Genomic DNA, 19730 nt, shown 5'->3' with positions numbered 1-19730 from the left:
ATGATTTGATTCATACACACTAAAACACCTCTATGTCTCTGTGCTCCACTCATTTTCAGTCTCTCTCCATGCAGATAATAGTTTCCTATTCCCAAATACACTCAATTTGACATTTTTTCACCTATTCAATCACCTGTCTACATCCTGTTGCAGTCAAAATATCCCCGTTGCATCATTCCCTCCCATTATTTTTTTGTTATCAGCTAGCTTGAGTACCTTATACACTGCCTTTTCCTCAAGGTCAATAATATAAGCAGTAAGTGATTGAGTCCCAAGGCTGATCCTTGAGTCATTCCATTAGTTACATCCTTTCAGTCAGAAAAAGACTCATTTATTCCAATGGAACACACATAAAATGCTGGAGGAACTCAGCAGATCACACAGCATCTATGGAAGTGAATAAACAGTCGATATTTTGGGCCCCTCGCCCTTCATCACCCTTTTCACCCTTCATCAGGACTGGAAAAGTCAGAGTAAGAAGGTGAGGGGAGGGGAAGAAGAAGTGCAAGGTGGTAGGTGATAGGTGAAACCGGGAGAGTTGAGCAGCTGAAGTTTAGAGCTGGGAAGTTGATTTGTGAAAAAGCTAAAGGGCTGGAGGAAGGGGAAATCTGATAGGAGAGGCCAGAGATCATGGAAGAAAGGGAAGGAGGAGGAGCACCAGTGGGAGGTGATGGGCAGGTTAGGAGATAGGAGAGGGAGGGAAAGAGGAATGCAGAATGGTGAAAAGGGGGGACAATTACCGGAAGTTCAAGAAATCGCTATTCATGCCATCAGGTTGGAGGCTACCCAGATGGAATATAAGGTGTTGCACCTCCAACCTGAGTGTGGCCTCATCGAGGCAGTAGAGGAGGCCATCGACTGACATTTCAGAATGCAGATGGAAAGTGGAATTGAAATGGGTGGATACCAGGAGATACTGTTTTATCTGCCAAATAGAACATAGATACTCAGTGAGGCGGTCTCCCAATCTACATCGGGTCTCACCGATATACAGGAGGCCACTGCAGGAGCATCAGGTACACTGGATGAATACATTTATTCCAACTCTGTCTTCTATGTGATAAAATCTATGCTATTTCCCTGAATCCTTCTCATCTCTAATAAGGAAGATGATAAGTGGAACCAGATAAACGAGGGATCATGGGGATTTTTTTGAGGTCGAGATTTTTTTGGGGGGGGAGGGGAAACAAACTGGTTAACTGGAGGATCGGGTAGGAAAGGGAAGTGGTCTGAGAGAAGTTGTCTATTGCATTCAGTGCTCACAAATGTAGCTTCCTATACATCAATGAGACCACGTGTAGACCAGGTGACTGCTTTCCCAAGCACCTGCTCACCAACCACATTGGCTATCTTTTGTTCTTCATTGCAGACAAATACAACTCCCTCTCCCATTCTCTCACCAACCTGCCTTTCTTCAGCCTTCTCCAGTGCAAGGGTGAGACCAACTGCAAACTAGAAGAATGGTACTTTGTATTCCGCTGGGGACATCTACAACTGTATGTCAATAAGAGTAAATTTTCTATTTTCAATAAGCCCTCACTTCTTGTCGCTTTCCTTCTGATCCACCCAAGACTTCCCACCACCGCCTTTTTTCCCAACCTCTTTCCCTCCCCAATAACTCTTTTACCTGGTTTCTTTCCCATACACCATCTGTTTCCATTGGCCTAACGCTCACACAGTTAACCCAATGGGTTTCTCATCCCCTTTCCCATCTTCCCTCTAACATTATTACTTCTGATGCAGGATTGGGATTGGAAATGTTGATGATCTTTCTGCCTGCTCAGATGCTTGCTGACCTGCTGAGTTCCTCCAATAATTTCATTTTTGCTCCCAATTTCCGCATCTAAAGTTGCTAATGCCACCATTCAGGATAAACCAATTTCAATAAGTGATACCCAATCCTTCAATCTTTATTCAAACATCAAATGAACTTTGTGATATATGGCCTCCAAGAGCTAAATTATAAAGAGATACTCCATAATCTCGAGCTGCATTGCATGGAATTTTGAAAGTTTAAAGGGAATTTGGTGCTTTCAAGATGTCAGGCGAATTTGAAAGTACAGGTAGAGAAGAATGCTGGATTTGGGGAGGAGGGAAGTCAATTTTCTAAGAAACTAAACTCAGAAATGTTATTAGTGCCTATATTTAATTGTGCATTAAATAGTTTTTAAGTTGATTACATCATATCAGCAGTCAGGTATAAGCAAAAAGATATCCAGGAAATTAGCCTTGGCACTTCCATGTGCAATTCACCTTTGTTCAACTGACTGCTTTCCAACACCGTTCTTTAACCTAATGACATTAGGACATGGACCTCACAATTTCACCTATCCCTTTCGCTTTCACATTTTCCACATAAAATGGAGATTTCAGGGTAACCTTTGAATTTTGTAGAGAAATAGGAATAAAAAAAAATCTGGTATGGGCGGGGGGGGGGGTGGACTACTGACCAGGATTGAAATAAGTAGCAAAGCTTGTGAAATTAGTCAGCTCTATCACAGGCACCAGCCTCCCTAATATCCAAGGGCAATGTTATGATAGTCATGGGAAATTTTAACATGCAGGTCAATTGGGAAAGTAAATGGAAATGCATCTCAAGACAGTGAGTTTGCTGAATGCCTGCAAGGTGACTTTTAAGAGCGGTTTGTCATTAAATTTACTAGGGGATTCACTCTATTGGGTTGGGTGTTATTTAATGAACCAAAGGTGATTAGGGAACTTAAGGTAAAAGAACCCTTAGGAGGCAGTGATCAACATATGATTGAGTTCAAATTGAAATTTGATAGGAAGAAAGTAAAGTCTGCCCTAGCAGTATTTCAGTGGAGTAAAGGAAATTACAGTGGTACGAGAGAGGAGTTGGCCAAAGTAAATTGGAAGGAGACGCTAGAAGGGATGACAGCAGAGCAGCAATAGTGTGAGTTTCTGGGAAAAATGAGGAAAGTGCAGGACATACGTATTCCAAAAATAAAGAAATATTCAAATAGTAAAATAGTACAACCATGGCCGACAAGGGAAGTCAAAGCTATTGTAAAAGCAAAAGAAAGGGCATACAACAAAGCAAAAATTAGTGGCAAGACAGAGGATTGGGAAGCTTTTAAAACCCTACAGAGAGCAACCAAAAGAGTCATTAGGAGGGAAAAGATGAAATTTGAATGCAAGCTAGTAAACAATATCAAAGTGGATAGTAAAAGCATTTTCAAGTATATAAAAAAATAAAAGCGATAAGAGTGGATATAGGACCGCTAGAAAATGAGACTGGAGAAATAATAATGGGGGACTAGGAGATGGCAGATGAGCTAAATGAATATCTTGCATTAGTTTTCACTGTGGAAGATATCAGCAGTGTACGAGATGGTTGAAGGATGTGAGGGAAGAGAAGTGAGTGTAGTTACTAGTACAAGGGATTTTTTTCAGCTCAAAAAGCTGAAAGACCCAAGGGTACAAAAGTCAGCCGGACCCGATGAACTGTACCCTAGGGTTATGAAAGAGGTGGTGGTAGAGATTGTGTAGGCATTAGTAATGATCTTTTAAAAATCATTGGACTCTGGCATGGTGCCAGAGGACTGGAAAATTACAAATGTCACTCCGCTTTTAAGAAAGGAGAAAGGCAGCAGAAAGGAAATTATAGACCAGTTAGCCTGACCTCAGTGGTTAGAAGATGTTCGAGTCAATAGTTAAGGTTGAGATTATGGTGTACTTAGTGACATAGGACTAGTGGTATTCCACAGGGGTCATTGTTGGGATCACTTCTTTTTATGTTGTATATCAATCATTTAGATGATGGAATTAATGGTTTTGTTGGCAAGTTTGGAGATGATACAAAGACTGGTGGAGGGGCAGTTAGTGTTGAGGAAACAGCTAGGCTGCAGAAGGACAGACGGATTAGGACAATGGGCAAAAGAGTGGCAAATGAAATACAATGTTGGAAATACATGGTCATGCACTTGGTAGTAGAAATAAATGTACAAACTATTCTCTAAATGGGGGGGGGGAAGTCCAAAAATCTGAGATGCAAAGGGACTTGGAAGTCCTTGTGCAGAACACCCTAAAGGTTAACTTATAGGTAGAGTCAGTGGTGAGGAAGGTAAATGCAATATTAGCATTCATTTCAAGAGTTCTAGAATACAAAAGCAGGGATTTGATGCTGAGGAGGCCTCAGCTTAAGTATTGTGAACAGTTTTGGTCTCCTCATCTAAGAAAAGATGTGCTGGCTTTGGAAAAGGTTCAGAGGAGGCTTTCAAGGATGATTCTGGAATGAAAGGGTTATCATATGAGGAACATTTGATAGCTCTGGGTCTGTACTCGCTGGAATTTAGAAGGATGAGGGGGAATCTCATTGAAACATTTCAAATGTTGAAAGGGCTAGACAGAGTAGATGTGGAAAGGATGTTTCCCATGATGGTGGAGTCTAGGACAAGAGGGCACAGCCTCAGGATAGAGGGGCGTCCATTTAAAACAGAGGTATGGAGAAATTTCTTTAGCAAGAGGGTGGTGAATTTGTGGAATTTATTACCATAGACAGCTGTGGAGGTCAGGTCATTTAAGACGGAGCTTGATAGGTTCTTGATTGGACACGGCATCAAACGTCATGGCCACACTGGGAGCACCAGGTACAGTAGATGGCTCCAACAGACTCACAGGTAAAGTGTCACCCACCTGGAAGGACAGTATTCTCTTCAAATTCACAAGATCACAAGACAAAGGAACAGAAGTAGGCCATTCGAGTCTGCTCCGCTACTCCACCATGAGCTAAACTATTCTCCCATCTCCTTCCAGTTTCCAGCTTTTTCCCCATATCCCTCGATACCCTGACTAATTAGATACCTATCAATCTCCTCCTTAAACCAGCTCCTAATGTTTAATACGAGACACATGTCGTGGAAAAACTCATGCAAACCAATTCTTTACTTTCCCATGCACTTTTCCGTTGATTTGGGAACTTCCTTAAGCTCTAAAATAATTTTAACAGTATATAATTATTCATTGGTACTGCAATAACTCCTGTCTGGTTAATTCCACCAATCAATCATATTGAAATCCATGTTTTGGTCAACCGAGTGACCTTATAATCAATAATTTAAAATAAAAAGAAAGCATTTACGTAACAGATTTTCAAACATTGAAACATCTCAAATCATTTTACAACCACTTAAGTACATTTGAAATATACTCATTTTACATGTGTTTAGCATAATACATTTCCTTACACTATAATAAGTTGAATGCAGGGATAACAGCCCATAGAGAAGACCTTGATAGACAGTCAGAGAGAGATCATTGTGCAGACCAGTGCTGGAAAAGATCCATGGTGGTCTGGCTGTGTATATCTGAATTCGGTTGAAAAATTGGCTTGATTCCCTGGGTTGAAATTTGATTATTCCAAAGGGGCAATTGTCTAAAAATGTGAGATGGCTATTCGTGCTGTAACAGAAGAAGGATTCATTTAGATTTTCACATAATATTTGATGTCATAGTTAAAATATAACTGTAAATGGCAAGCTTCTTACAAACTGTGAGAATAACTGTGAGGGTTCAGCACTGACTACCTTCTGAGCACTGATGGGATCTCTCCGCTGCCGGGAAAGGAGACTATGTGGCACATCGCTGTACCTCTGCGTTTGAGTAGTCTCTCTCTCGATGATGTCGGAAGATGTTACCGAGGCTCTGCGTCTATGGATTTGGACTATGGACTTTTTCAGTCTTATGGTTTTTATATTCTGTGTTTTCACTTGTTCTTTTCTCGTTTTTTTTGTGCTGGGGAGGGGAATTTGGGAGTTGATGTGCTTGTTGCGTTTTGTGCAGGGGGGAGGAGGGCTTGTGGGTTTGATGATCGTATTGCCATTCTTTTTTATGCAGGGGGTGGGTTTGCTGTTTCTCATGGCTTTCTTTGTTTCATGGCTATCTGGAGAAAATGAATCTCAGAGTTGTATACAGCAGGCCATAATATGCTGGAGATATTGTAATGAGGGACAGAAATATGGCAGGGGAACTAAATGTGTATTTTGCATCAGTCTTCACAGTAGAAGACATCTGCAGGATACCGGACACTTAAGAGTGTCAGGGAAGTGAAGTACGTGCAGTGAAAATTATAACTGAGAAGCTGCTCAGGAAGCTTATTGGTCTGAGGGTGGATAAATCTCCCGGACCTGATGGAGTGCACCCTTGGGTTATGAAAGTTGCAGCTGGAGAGATTGTGGAGGCGTTAACAAGGATCTTTCAAGAATCGATCAATTCTGGCATTGTACCGGATGATTGGAAAATTGCAAATGTTACTCTGCTATTTAAGAATGGTGGGAGGCAGCAAAAATGAAACTATAGACCTATTAGCCTGACATAAGTTGTTGGAATCGATTGTTAGGGATGAGATTACAGAGTACCTGGAGGCACATGACAATATAGGCCAAAGCCAAAATGGTTTCCTAAAACATTGTATTTCATTTGCTACTTCTTTGCCCATTCCCCTAAACTATCTAAGTCTCTCTGCAGGCTCTCTGTTTCCTGAATACTACCTGCTCCTCCACGTATCTTTGTACCTTTGGCAACTTGAGCCACAATCCATTAATCCCATAGTCGAAATCATTGACATACATCGTATAAAGCAATAGTCCCTACACTGACCCCTGTGGAACTCCACTGGTAACTGGCAGCTAGCCAGAATAGGATCCCTTTATTCCCACTCCAAGTACACCATGTCTACTGTATCTCCTTTGTCTACCCTGCTTGTAATTTCCTCAAAAATCTGCAGTAGGTTAGTCAGACAGGATTTTCCTTTTAGGCTGAGAAGTGGCAGATGGAGTTCAACCCAGCGAAGTGTGAGGTGGTACACTTTGGAAGGACAGACTCCAAGGCAGAGTACAAAGTAAATGGCAGGACACTTGGAAGTGTGGAAGAGCAGAGGGATCTGGGGATACATGTCCACAGATCCCTGAAAGTTGCCTCACAGGTAGATAGAGTAGTTAAGAAAACTCATGGAGTGTTAGGTTTCATAAGTCGAGGGATAAAATTTAAGAGTCGCAGGGTAATGATGCAGCTCTATAAAACTCAGGTTAGGCCACACTTGGAGTACTCTGTCCAGTTCTGGCCTTCTCACTATAGGAAGGATGTGGAAGCATTGGAAAGGGTACAGAGGAGATTTACCAGGATGCTGCCTGGTTTAAAGAGTATGCATTATGATCAGAGATTAAGGGTACTAGGGATTTACTCTCTGGAGAGAAGGAGGATGAGAGGAGACATGATAGAGGTATACAAGATATTAAGAAGTATAGATAGAGTGGACAGCCAGCGCCTCTTCCCCAGGGCACCACTGCTCAATACAAGAGGACATGGCTTTAAGGTAAGGGGTGGGAAGTTCAAGAGGGATATTAGAGGAAGGTTTTTTACTCAGAGAGTGGTTGGTGCGTGGAATGCACTGCCTGAATCAGTGGTGGAAGCAGATACACTAGTGAAATTTAAGAGACTACTAGACAGATATATGGAGGAATTTAAGGTGGGGGGTTATATGTGAGGCAGGGTTTAAGGGTCAGCACAACATTGTGGGCTGAAGGGCCTGTACTGTGCTGTACTGTTCTATATTCTATATTCTATATTATTTTAGAAAGGATATACTGCCATTGGAGAGGGTTTAGAGAAGATTCACAAGAATGATTCCAGGAATGAAAGGGTTACCGTATGAGAAAATGCAAACACGAGGAAATCTGCAGATGCTGGAATTTCAAGCAACACACATAAAAATTGCTGGTGAATGCAGCAGGCCAGGCAGCATCTATAGGAAGAGGTACAGTCAACGTTTCGGGCCAAAACGAAGGGTCTCGGCCCGAAATGTCGACTGTTCCTCTTCCTATAGATGCTGCCTGGCCTGCTGCGTTCACCAGCAATTTTTATGTGTGTTACCATATGAGGAACATCTGGCAGCTCTTGGGCTGTATTCCCTGGAGTTCAGGAGAATGGGGGGGGATCTCATAGAAACATTCCAAATGTTAAAAGGCCTGAATAGATTAGATATGGCAAAGTTATTTCCCATGGTAGGGGAGTCTAAGACAAGAGGGCTCAACTTCAGGATTGAAGGACGTCCATTTAGAACTGAGATGCGGAAAAATTACTTTAGTCAGAGGGTGGTAAATCTGTGGAATTTGTTGCCACGAGCAGCTGTGGAGGCCAAGTCATTGGGTACATTTAAGGCAGAGATAGATACATTCTTGATTAGCCAGGGCATCAAAAGGTATGGGGTGAAAGCAGGGGAGTGGGGATGACTGGAAGAATTGGATCAGCCCATGATTGAATGGCGGAGCAGACTCAATGGGCCAAATGGCCTACTTCTGCTCCTAATGGTCTTATGGTCTTGGAATCCCTTTGGGGGCCTTGCTATTGCTTGCATAGTTGATGGTGGGTGGGGGGGGCGGAGACTGATGCTTCTGCTAAGGCAAGTGGGGGGAGGAGGAGGGTTGCTGTTTCTGCTGCTGCTTGTATGTGGGAGGGTGAAGAAAGGCTTTGGGGTTCTAAGATTTTTCTGTCAGTCATTCTTTGGAGTTTTTCTTCTGTTTCGTGGATGTCTGCGAAGAGTAAGAATTTCAGGTGGTATTCTTATATTCTCTGATATTAATTTGAACTATTGAACCTTCACAAATCTTAATACTGTCACAAAACCTCCTTGGTATTATACATTTCCTTGCAAGTATGGTGACACCTTTTCATATTACCTGTGCTGCTGTGTTGGTGGCTTTTTTTTGTAGTCCAACAAATCAGCCTTTCAATTATGTTGTTTCATTCAGTTTTTTTTCAACTCTTCCAAGTTTCAAGAAGATTTTAAATACACGGAGACTTTTAAATATGAAATTGTATTCTTTTTCTGCAATAAATGTCAATAACATGAGATGAAGAGTCTTTGACATTGAGTCCATAGGTTGTGAGTTCAGTTCAGTGATGGGCCAAATGAAGTTGAGTGAAGTTATCCCTTCTGATTCAAGAGCCTGATGGTTGAGGGGTAATAACTGTTCATGTACCTGGAGGTGTGAATCCTAAGGCTTCTGTACCTTCTCCCTGATGGCAGCAGCAAGAAGAGAGTATGACCTGGGTGGAGGGTCCCTGATGATGGATGCTGATTTCTTGTGATAATGCTTCATGTAGATGAGCTCAATGGTGGGGAAGGCTTTACCTGTGATGGAGTGGGCTTTATCCACATTTTTGGAGGATTTTCCATTCAAGGGCATTGGTGTTTCCATACCAGGTTATGATGGAGGCAGTCAATATACTCTCCACCACACCAAACCGTAGAATTTTGTCAAAGTTTTAGATGCCATGCTGAATCTTCACAAACTCCTAAGCAAGTAGAGATATTGCCATGCTTTCTTCATAATTGCACTTGCAGGCTGGGCCCAGGACAGGTCCTCTGAAATTATAACATTGAGGAATTTAAAGTTGGGTGACCCTCTCCAACTCTGATCCCCCAATGAGGACAAGTTCATGGACACCCAGTTTCCTCCTCCAGCTCTTAATCAGCTCTTTGGTCTTGCTGACATCGAGTAAGAGGTTGTTCGTTGTAGCATCACTCAGCCAGATTTTCAGTCTCCCTCCTATATGCTAATTCATCACCACCTTTGATTCAGCCAACGATAGTGGGGTCATTAGCAAACTTAAATACGACATTGGAGCTGTGCTGCCACACAGTCAGAGGTGTAAAGCGAGGGGAGCAGGGACTAAGCACACAGCCTTGTGGTACACCAGTGCTGACATTGTTGCCAACCTGAATAGACTGGGATCTGCAAGTAAGGAAATCAAGGATCCAATTGCACAAGAAGGTACTGAGGCCAAGGGCTTGAAGCTTATTGATTAGATTTGAGCAGATGATAGTACTGAATGCCCAGCTGTAGTCAATAAAGAAAATCCTGCTATATGCACCATCGGTCCAGATATTCCAGGTTGAGTGAACAGCCCAAGATATATCATCTGCTGCGGACCTGTTGTTCTGGTAGACACGTTGGAGTTGATCCAAGTCACTACTCAAGCAGGAGTTGATATGTTTCATCACCAACCTCTTAAAACACATCATCACCGTATCTGGCCTGGATGTTTTCTAAGGGTTTAAGTTAGGTTTAAGATGCAAATTCTCCATCTTACTTTCATTCACATTCTTGGACTTAATGGAAACACAAAGTAAGAAGATACATGTTGCACCATATTTGCCTTGGTAACACAAGACTCAGAGGAATATATTTTCGTATATCATATGCTACAGGGCCAAAATGGCAAGCCTTTCAATACAGGATGGAATAAAAAGCTAACCTTTATGTTATTATCAATAATATAACAAGTCTATGATTAAATTGAACTTGACTTACTCGTTGATATCATTGTAGGAAGGCAAAGGGAAGGGCTCCGCATATGATAATATTTCATCGACTGGGATAGCTCTTTTGAAAATTATTGTGGTACCATTTTCAAGAGTTGCATATACAATCTAAAATCCAAAAGGAAAATTTCTTGACAGCTGGTCTAAATTCAACATAGTCAAATCATATAAACACCCTCCGTACAAACAAACATTGTGAGTTACAATTTCTGTCTGTCACTGAATTTCACATCCATTCTGCAGAACTCCTGCAGATTTTTCTCCTTGAATCTGGATCATCTATTGTTTGACACACCTGCAGTTCTCATGTCCTTTCGACGATTCTGCTCCCAATCCTCCACTGGAACTGCTCTGCCTCCATTGCAAAGTTCTCAGTAAGACATTCTACAACCCATTTTTCTGCCCACTTTATTATCAATGAAACATCTGTGTAGCAATAACAGAGGGGAAAATAAAGGGCCAAGACAGATTAAACCTATAAAACAGCAAAATGGGACAAGTACTTTCCCACCGAGAAGTTTATATATACATAAAACATAGAACATAGAAATCTACAGCACATCACAGGCTCTTTGGCCCACAATATTGTGCCAACCATGTAACCTACTCTAGAAACTGCCTAGAATTTCCCTAGCACATAGCCTTCTATTCTACTAAGTTAATACATCTTGACCACATGGGAAAATATAAGAAAAACTCTGACCTGTATCATTTTCTAGTCAAAATACTATGACATCAAACTACAGTGTAAAACAGAAAGCATTGAATTGTTGGCACTGGACAATAAATTTTTAAAAATTGAAGATGCCAGAGATCTGAATTAAAAGCCCAGCAACACACATAGACAGAAGGCTGGAAGAACTCATCAGGTCAGGCGGCATTTATGGAAAAGGGTAAATGGTTGATGTTTTGGGCTGAGACCCTTCATCAGGACCTGATCCTAGCAACTGAGGAAAGAAAAATAATGTTTCAGGTGCAGGGCTTTTCTTTTTATCAGAAGTGGGAAAGAGAGAAGGGGCAAGGGTGGGTAGAATAAAGGGAATATATCCAGAATGGCAAGATTAAAAGCGTTAACAGGTACCAGACAAAGCAGCAGTTAGAAACACATCATGTGTCTTTGATAGTGTCGTGTAACCGTGGGACACACCTTGCAGGCCAGATTTTTACTACTAAATGAAAAATAAGCCAAACTGATTAAAGGCAGAAAGGTCTCACACGAAGAAAAAGAGTTGCTTACAGTTGCAGAATTTGATATTGAGTCCTGAGATCAGAGACGTGTTTAGACAAAGAAGAGGGTTTATCTCAAGCTTACATTGCGCCTCATTGTAACCGTGTAGGAGACCACAGACAATAAGCTCCGAATAAGGGTGCTACAGTGAATTAAAGTGGCAGGAAACTGGAAGTTCCGAATAGATGTTCCAGAATAAACATGGTTTCTCTACATAGAGAGCACCCAATCTGTGTTTGGTTTCTTCAAAATAGGGGTGACTACATTGTGAATACCAAAACCTGTGCATGAGATTGAGGAAGTGCCAGAGAATCACCACTTCATCTGGAAGTTCAGATCCCTGGATAGTGGGGAGGGAAGAGCTGAAAGGATAGGTGGTGCATCTCCACAGCTCCATAAGAAAGTACTGTAACATAAAGCCATAAGACAAAGGAGAAAAATTAGGCCATTTGACCCATCGTCAGCTCCGTCATTCCATCATGGCTGATTTATTATCCCTCTCAACCCCATTCTCTTGACTTCTTCCCATTTATTTTGACACCCTGATTGATCAAGAACCTATCAGCCGCTGTTTTAAATATGCCTAAATGGCTTAGCCTTCATAGCCATCCGTGGCAATAAATTTCCACAGATTCACTACCCTCTGGCTAAAGAAATTGCTCCTCATCTCTGTTCTAAAGGGATGTCCTTGTATTTTGAAGCTGCGCCCTCTGGCCTGAGACTCCCCCACTACAGGAGACATTCTCGCCATGTTCACTCTACCTGGGCCTGTCAATATGCAAAAGGTTTCAATGACATCCCTCCCTATTCTTCTAACCTCCAGCGAATACAGGCCTAGAGTCATCATGGGGAGATAGGAAGAGGTTCAATTGTTACCAGGTTAATAAAAATCCATAAATAATGTAAAAAAACCATCACACTTGCCTCTTTTAAACTCTTTTGTCTGTCATAGAAGACAGTTAATGTTGTCTCATTTTTGTAGTGTACATTTATGCCTCTTATATTCTGCATTGTCACAAAAGTATTCCAATTTTTTGAAGGGCGGATGCAAGTTAGCACTGAATAGCCATCTCTCCCACACCACAGCTAAACAAAAAATACATCTTCAAGATAGCTGAATTGTCAATATACATGGTTCCACAAAAACATTTAACTGTAAAATTTATCACTCTTAGGTCCTACACTGTTACACGTCATAATTATTCATTTTCTCCTTTCTAGGTTGTTTGTTGAGAAGGGTTTTCATGCAGAAAGGAAGCATATTCTGGAAATTGATCAACCACTTTAAAAAGCAATATATAATTGATTCACAGTAGGCTTTAGGTTTATTGAAAAACTTGCAACCACGATCCTGTGGCACTGAAAGTGCTGAAATACACTCTGTAGCCACTTTATTAGGTACACCCGCTCATTAATGCAAATATCTATTCAGCCAATCACGTGGCAGCAACTCAATGCATTAAAGCATACAGGCAGGGTCACGAGGTTCAGTTGCTGTTCCGACCAAACATCACAATGAGGAAGGATTGTCACCTAAGTGACTTTGACCATGGACTGATTGTTGATGCCAGACGGGGTATCTCAGAAACTACTGATCTCCTGGGATTTTCACATACAACAGCCATTAGACTTTACAGAGAATGGTGCAAAAAAAAAAGAACAAAAGACATTCAGTGTGCTGCAGTTCTATGGGCAAAAGCACACTGATAATGAGAGAGGTCAGAGGAGAATGGCCAGACTGGTTCAAGCTGACAGAAAGAGCATCCTTAAATGCACAACATGTCAACTCTTGAAGTGGATTGGCTATGGCAGCAGAAGACCACACCAGGTTCTACTCCTATACATTGCAAAGTGGATTTTCCTCTTGCAACCATTTGGTCAGGAGCGTACAGCAGGAGATTTCAGTGGTGCCTCAGACCCAAGGCATTCTTTATTACTGAGTGCGCCTTGTGTAAGCAAATGTCTTTTTATTTCACATATTCCACCAGTATGGAGCAGGCCAAGTCTGGGGCCAGGGCATCACAGAGCAGGGCTTCCCTAGATGGAGCTAGGTCCAGGAGAGGTCCAATGGGGAGTTGTTGGATAAAGAGCATTTTGGCCAAAGTAGTTTGGTCAGGAATTGAGTTCCAATCGTGGGCCTTTTATTTAGGGTAACGTTTCACTTTTGACTGAAACTTGGGTAACCAAACATACACTCTAAGATTTATTTTGCGTTTTTTATTCACACATCCTAGAACTGAAACCTTCATAGTGAAAGCAGAAGAAATGGCGATGAGGACTGCCTGCCTTTTGATCACTGCTGCCAGGAAAGGAGACTGTGTGGTGGCTCACCAGGCCCGGCAGGTAGGCCTCTGAGTTCGAGTGGCGTCTGTCTCTCTCTCTCTCTCTCTTTTGACGATGCTGGAGGATGTTACTGAGGTTCTGCGATTATGGATTAGACTATGGATGTTTTCCAGGCTTATAGTTTTATATGCTGTGTTTTCGCCATTTGTTTCTCATTGTCTTTTTGTGCGGGGGAGGGGGATGGGGGGGTTCTTTGCATTTTGTGCAAGGGGAGCGGGAGTTTGGGGGGGTCAATGTTTTTGTTGTGTTTTGTGCAGGGGGAGTAGGGTTTGAGACTTTGATGATCATGTTGTCACTTTTTGGTGTGTGGCAGGGTGAATTTACTGCTTCTCTTTGAATGACATCTATGGTTTTCTCTATTTCATGGCTATCTGGAGAAGATGAATCTCAGAGTTGTATACTGCATGCATTCTTCGATAATAAATGAAGCTTTGAACCTTTTGAACCTTTGAAAATGAGACCATCAATTAATTTTATATTGGCAGTTGGCAAACGAGACTGATGAACATAGAGAAGGGATTTGAATATGGCGAGACAGAAAGAACATTGTAAAATGAACCCAGGCAGGAAGACAAAGGAGCAAAAATGCTGCCGTGCAAGAGGATAGGATATTTTTTATACTTTGAGCTACACAAAGGACTTAATCAGGCAGATAAATGTTGATAGCTACAGGTATTTCTGCTGAGCTCTGTTCAGAAGTTACAATTGTTGCTGCAGCATTTGGCAGATATCAATCTATATTTTTCTGTGAAGTGAAGCATTGGTGCTTGCTGAACCCTCCAAAGATCTGATCTTTGAAGGCACTGTAATACATTGTAATGGTGCTGAAACAGTTGTGTGCAAAAGTCTCCTGAACTTCACTGTCTTCAGTCAGGTTCCCTGTCTAATGCTGCTCTGTGACAGATTCATCACAAGCTACTCTCCTAATGAAAGCAAGGTTTTACAGCTGCAGGCTTCTAGCTTTCTAGCTATGACTTTGGCAGTCGTCACTCAAAAAGAACAAAGCACAACATATATAGCACCCATCATTAAGATATAAGAGCAAAAGTAGACCATCTGGCCTATCAAGTCTGGTTCACCATTAAATCATAGCTGACTTTTTTTTTCTCCTGCCTTCTTCCTAGAACCTTTAGTCACCTTACCAATCAAAAACCTGTTAATTTCTGCTTTAAATACACCCAATGACTTTGCCTACATAGCCCTGTTGACAATAAATTCCACAAATTCACCACCTTCTGGCAGAAGAAATTCTCCCTTATCTCAGTTTTAAAGAGATGTCCCTTTATTCTGAGGGTCTGCCCTCTGGTCATAGGCTCTCCTACTTCTAAGACCATAAGACATAGGAGCAGAATTAGGGTTTTCAGCCCATCGAGTCTGCTCTGTTATCGCACCATGGCTGATCCCAGATCCCACTCAACCCCCTACACCTGCTTTCTCACCATGTCGTTTGATGCCCTGACCGATCAGGAAACGATCAACTTCCACCTTAAATATACCTACGGACTTGGCCTCCACCACAGTCTGTGGCAAAGCATTCCACAGATTTACTACTCTCTGACAAAACATCTTCCTCGTTACCTCTGTTCTAAAGGGCCATCTATCAATTTTGAGGCTGTGCCCTCTAGTTCTGGATACCCCCACCATAGGAAATATCCTCTCCACATCCACCCTATCTAGTTCTTTCAACATTCGGTAGGTTTCAATGAGATCCACCCGCATTCTTCTAAATTCCAGTGAGTACAGGCCCAAAGCTGCTAAACACTCCTCATATGTTAAGCCCTTTATTCCTGGAATCATCCTCGAGAACCTCCTCTGGATTCTCTCCAATAACAGCACATCCTTTCTGAGATATAGGGCCCAAAACTGTTGACAATACTCTAAGTGCGGCCTGACTAGTGTCTTATAAAGGCTCAGCATTATCACCTTGCTTTTATATTTTGTTCCGCTTGAAATAAATGCCAACATTGCATTTTCCTTCTTCACCACAGACCCAACCTGTAAATTAACCTTGTGGGAGTCTTGCACGAGGACTCCCGAGTCCCTCTGCATATCTGATGTTTGAACATTGTCCTCATTTAGATAATAGTCCGCACTATTGTTTCCTTTACCAAAATGCATAATCATACATTTCCCAACACTGTATTCCATCTGCCACATTTTTGCCCATTCTACCAATTAGTCTAAGTCCTGCTGCAATCGCACTGCTTCCTCAACACTACCTACCCCTCCACCTATCTTCATATCATCCACAAACTTTGCCACAAAGCCATCAATTCCATTATCCAAATCATTGACAAACAATGTGAAAAGCAACGGTTCCAAAACTGACCCCTGAGGAACACCACTAGTCACTGACAGCCAACCAGAAAAGGTCCCTTTTATTCCCACTCGCTGCCTCCTGTCTGAGAGCCATTCCTCTATCCATGCCAGCATCTTTCCTGCAACACTATAGGCTCTTATCTTGTTAAGCAACCTCATGTGTGGCTCCTTATCAAACGCCTTCTGGAAATCCAAGTTAATGACATCCACTGCCTTTCTTTTGTCCACCCTGCTTGTTACTTCCTCAAAGAACTCTTAATAGATATGTCAGGCAAAATTTCCTTTACAGAAACCATGCTAACTTTTACTTATTATGTCATTAGTCTCCAAGTAGTTCAAAACCTCATCCATAATAATAGACTACAACACTTTCCCAACCACTGAGGTTAGGCTAACCGGCCTATAATTTCCTTTCTTTTGCCTTCCTCCCTTCTTAAAGACATTATGGACATCCTCTCCACACTACTTTAGGCAGGCCTTTTAGTATCCATTAGGTTTCTGTGAAACCCCATCTCATCCTTCTAAACCCCATCAAGTACAGGCCCGGAAACATCAGATGCTCCTCAAGCATTAAGCCTTTCATTCCTGGGATAATTCCTGTAAACCTCCCCTGGAACCTCTCAGCACATCCTTCCTCAGATATGGAGTCCAAAATTGCTCACAATATTCTAAATGCCGCAGCTCCACCGCGGCAGTGGAGGCCAAGTCATTGGGTGTATTTAAGGCAGAGATTGGTAAGTATCTGAGTAGCCAGGGCATCAAAGGTTATGGTGAGAAGGCCGGGGAGTGGGACTAAATGGGAGAATGGATCAGCTCATGATAAAATGGTGGAGCAGACTTGATGGGCTGAATGGCCGACTTCTGCTCCTTTGTCTTATGGTCTTATGGTCTAGTCTATAAAGCTGATGGAGCTTTATATTCTAGTCTTCTCAAAATGAATGCTAACATCACATTTACCTTTTTTTTACTAATTTAACATTAAGGGAATCCCGAACTAGGACTTCCAAGTGCCTTTGCACCTTTGATTTCTGAATTTTCTTGCTGTTTAGAAAGTTGTCTACATTTTATTCCTCCTATCAAAGTGCATAACTCCACACTTCCCTACACTGTATTCCAACTTCCTTTTCTTTGCCTGGAATGATCCAAAACCAGGAATCTGAGAAAGATAATGACCTTGGTTAGAGACAAAACAGTCCATGCACATACATGACATTTGTGGTTGCAGAACATCGTCAATTTTAGTAAAGACAAAGAACTTAGCTTGATTGCTGATGGATCTGAAACAGAATGATTTTGGGTGAAATGTTAGTAAAAGTTAGGCTCTCTTTGAGTAAATAAGAACTGTTGTTTTTAGACTAGGAAAGTTAAAAGCCATACTAGGATGAATTTTGGTGTTAAATCATTGTTGATCCTCTTGGAGGTATATTCCAGTGCAAACAAAAATTCCACTGGAAAGTCAGGTGTCAGTACAATACCGGGGCTAAACCTGTTTTCAAATACACAGAACTGTGTTTATTTAAAAATGAAGATGCGGGAAATCTGAACCAGAACTGAAAAGTGTTGGTAACGCTTAGATTAGGAACATCTGTGGAACAAGAAAAGTTAAAAGTTTCAGGTACAAAACTTGGTGAAGCAATTTCCAAACACCTGCTTCTCTTTACACAACATCCAGCTACATCAGCACCCCCTCTGCTTTTAATGTTCGAATTCAGAAAGGAGAATTTACTGGAAACCCATCAGAGTCATCATGCTGTTAAACGCACATTCAGCCCAGCTGGGACACAGTAGTGTTTACGTAAGGACAATGAATTTGAACATAATAAAGCCGACTCAAAATTAGCTTTGTATGCTAACTGGGGACATAATCTGCCCAGTCTATATACTGCCAGAAGCAGTTTGATGCAGACACTGAAATCACTATATACCCTTACTTCAGAAGTGTGCTTGTCTATCTCAGACTCCTTATTCAAAATATTAAAAGGCAGGTAGCATCTCAAAAAATGAGCAGTACAAAGTCCAATTTTCTGCATCAAAGGTTGTTGAATAAAAGAAAACGATATGTTTGTAGTTATTAAGGTGTGTGTGGCAAGTGGTACATGGAAATTCAAGAGTTGCTTTTTAGTGGAGCTGGTCTTCAAATGGCTGAATCCAGATTACTTCAACTCCTCCTTAATTTGTTTCGGCAATTGTGTTATATTAATGAAGTAGGCAGTAAAACACCAGTACAAAACAAGAATTTCCACAGATGCTAGAAAGCCAGAGTAACACACACTAAAGTGCTAGAGGAACTCACCAGGTCAGGCACCATCGATGACGAAGACACATCACAATCAACAGCACAATGACAATGTCTCCCCACATGGTGATGAAACATTTGGAAGTAAATCGCCAAGATCGGAGAACAGCTCAACCTAATCATCAGCCATCTGAGGTAGACATCTTCTGAATTATTCCAGGAACCAAGAGTCTGTTTTTGACCAAGACCCTTCACCAGGACAGAAAAGGAAGGGGGAAGAAAACACCAGCTCAGTGATATTCTACAGCACTCCTCATCGATAGCTCAGGCAACAGAAGTGTTATCATTAGATGCTGATTGTTCACTCAGTCATATCATTTATGAGGTCACTGGTTGCAGAAATAGAGCCACAAGTCACACCAGAAGAGGCAACTAGTCCAACAGCCAAATTTTCATGAACATTTGGTTGCAATAAAACCAGCACAAAATGATTAATCCAGAACAATATTGCCAGCATAACATGCACATAACTATACAATTGCTGCAATTGTTACAAACCAAAGGCCTGTTAAGGGGAAGGAATCAATTTTGTTTGATGAATATCGTCTGCTTCTGTTGAGGTCGGATCCACAAAAGGCATCTTGTCCAGATGGCGTACCTAACTGACTACTCAAGATCTGTGTGGACCAAACGGCTGAATTATTTCAGGACCCATTCAACCTCTCATTTCTGTGGTCTGAGGTTCCTATCTGCTTGAAAAATGTGCTGTTGCACCATCACCTAAGATGAGTGTGGTTACATGCCTCGATAACTACTATCCAGTCACACTTACTTCAAATGTAATGAAATGTTTCGAGAGGTTAGTTATGGCATGAATCAACTTCTGCCCCAGCGGATGATCTGGATACACTTCAATTTGCCTACAGACATAAAAGGTCAACAGCAGATGAAATTCCTCTGGCTCCTGGACCATCTGGACAACAGGAACTTGTATGTCAGGTTTTTGTTCATCAATTTCAGCTCAGCACTCAACACCATCATCCCATCCAAACTAACCATCAGTCGTCAACTCCTGGGCCTCTGCACTGCTCTCTGCAACTGTATACTTAGCTTTCTCATCAGTAGACTTTAGTGGGGATTGAATTCTGGCATAGACACTTGTGCATCATAAGGCTGCATGCTTAGTCCCCAGCTCTACCCCCTTTACACATATGATTGCATGGTTAAACCATGTACAAATTCATCAAAGATACAAATGG

At 41.7% G+C, this 19730-nt stretch overlaps 1 protein-coding gene across 1 annotated transcript in view; it reads right to left on the bottom strand.

Annotated features, from left to right (window-relative positions):
* LOC134353207 (cation channel sperm-associated auxiliary subunit gamma-like) overlaps positions 1–19730 on the bottom strand; it is a 175624-nt gene that overhangs the window by 67127 nt on the left and 88767 nt on the right. The window contains exons 13-15 of the mRNA XM_063061224.1: positions 12498–12659; positions 10335–10453; positions 5208–5421 (exon numbers count right to left, since the gene is read on the bottom strand). Of these exons, the coding sequence (XP_062917294.1) occupies positions 5208–5421; positions 10335–10453; positions 12498–12659 (495 nt within the window). The remainder of the gene's footprint in view (positions 1–5207; positions 5422–10334; positions 10454–12497; positions 12660–19730) is intronic.

This window comes from Mobula hypostoma, chromosome 10, assembly GCF_963921235.1.
Source record: "Mobula hypostoma chromosome 10, sMobHyp1.1, whole genome shotgun sequence".
In the NCBI taxonomy this organism is placed as follows: Eukaryota; Metazoa; Chordata; class Chondrichthyes; order Myliobatiformes; family Myliobatidae; genus Mobula; species Mobula hypostoma.
This window is presented reverse-complemented; position numbering and strand designations above follow the sequence as displayed.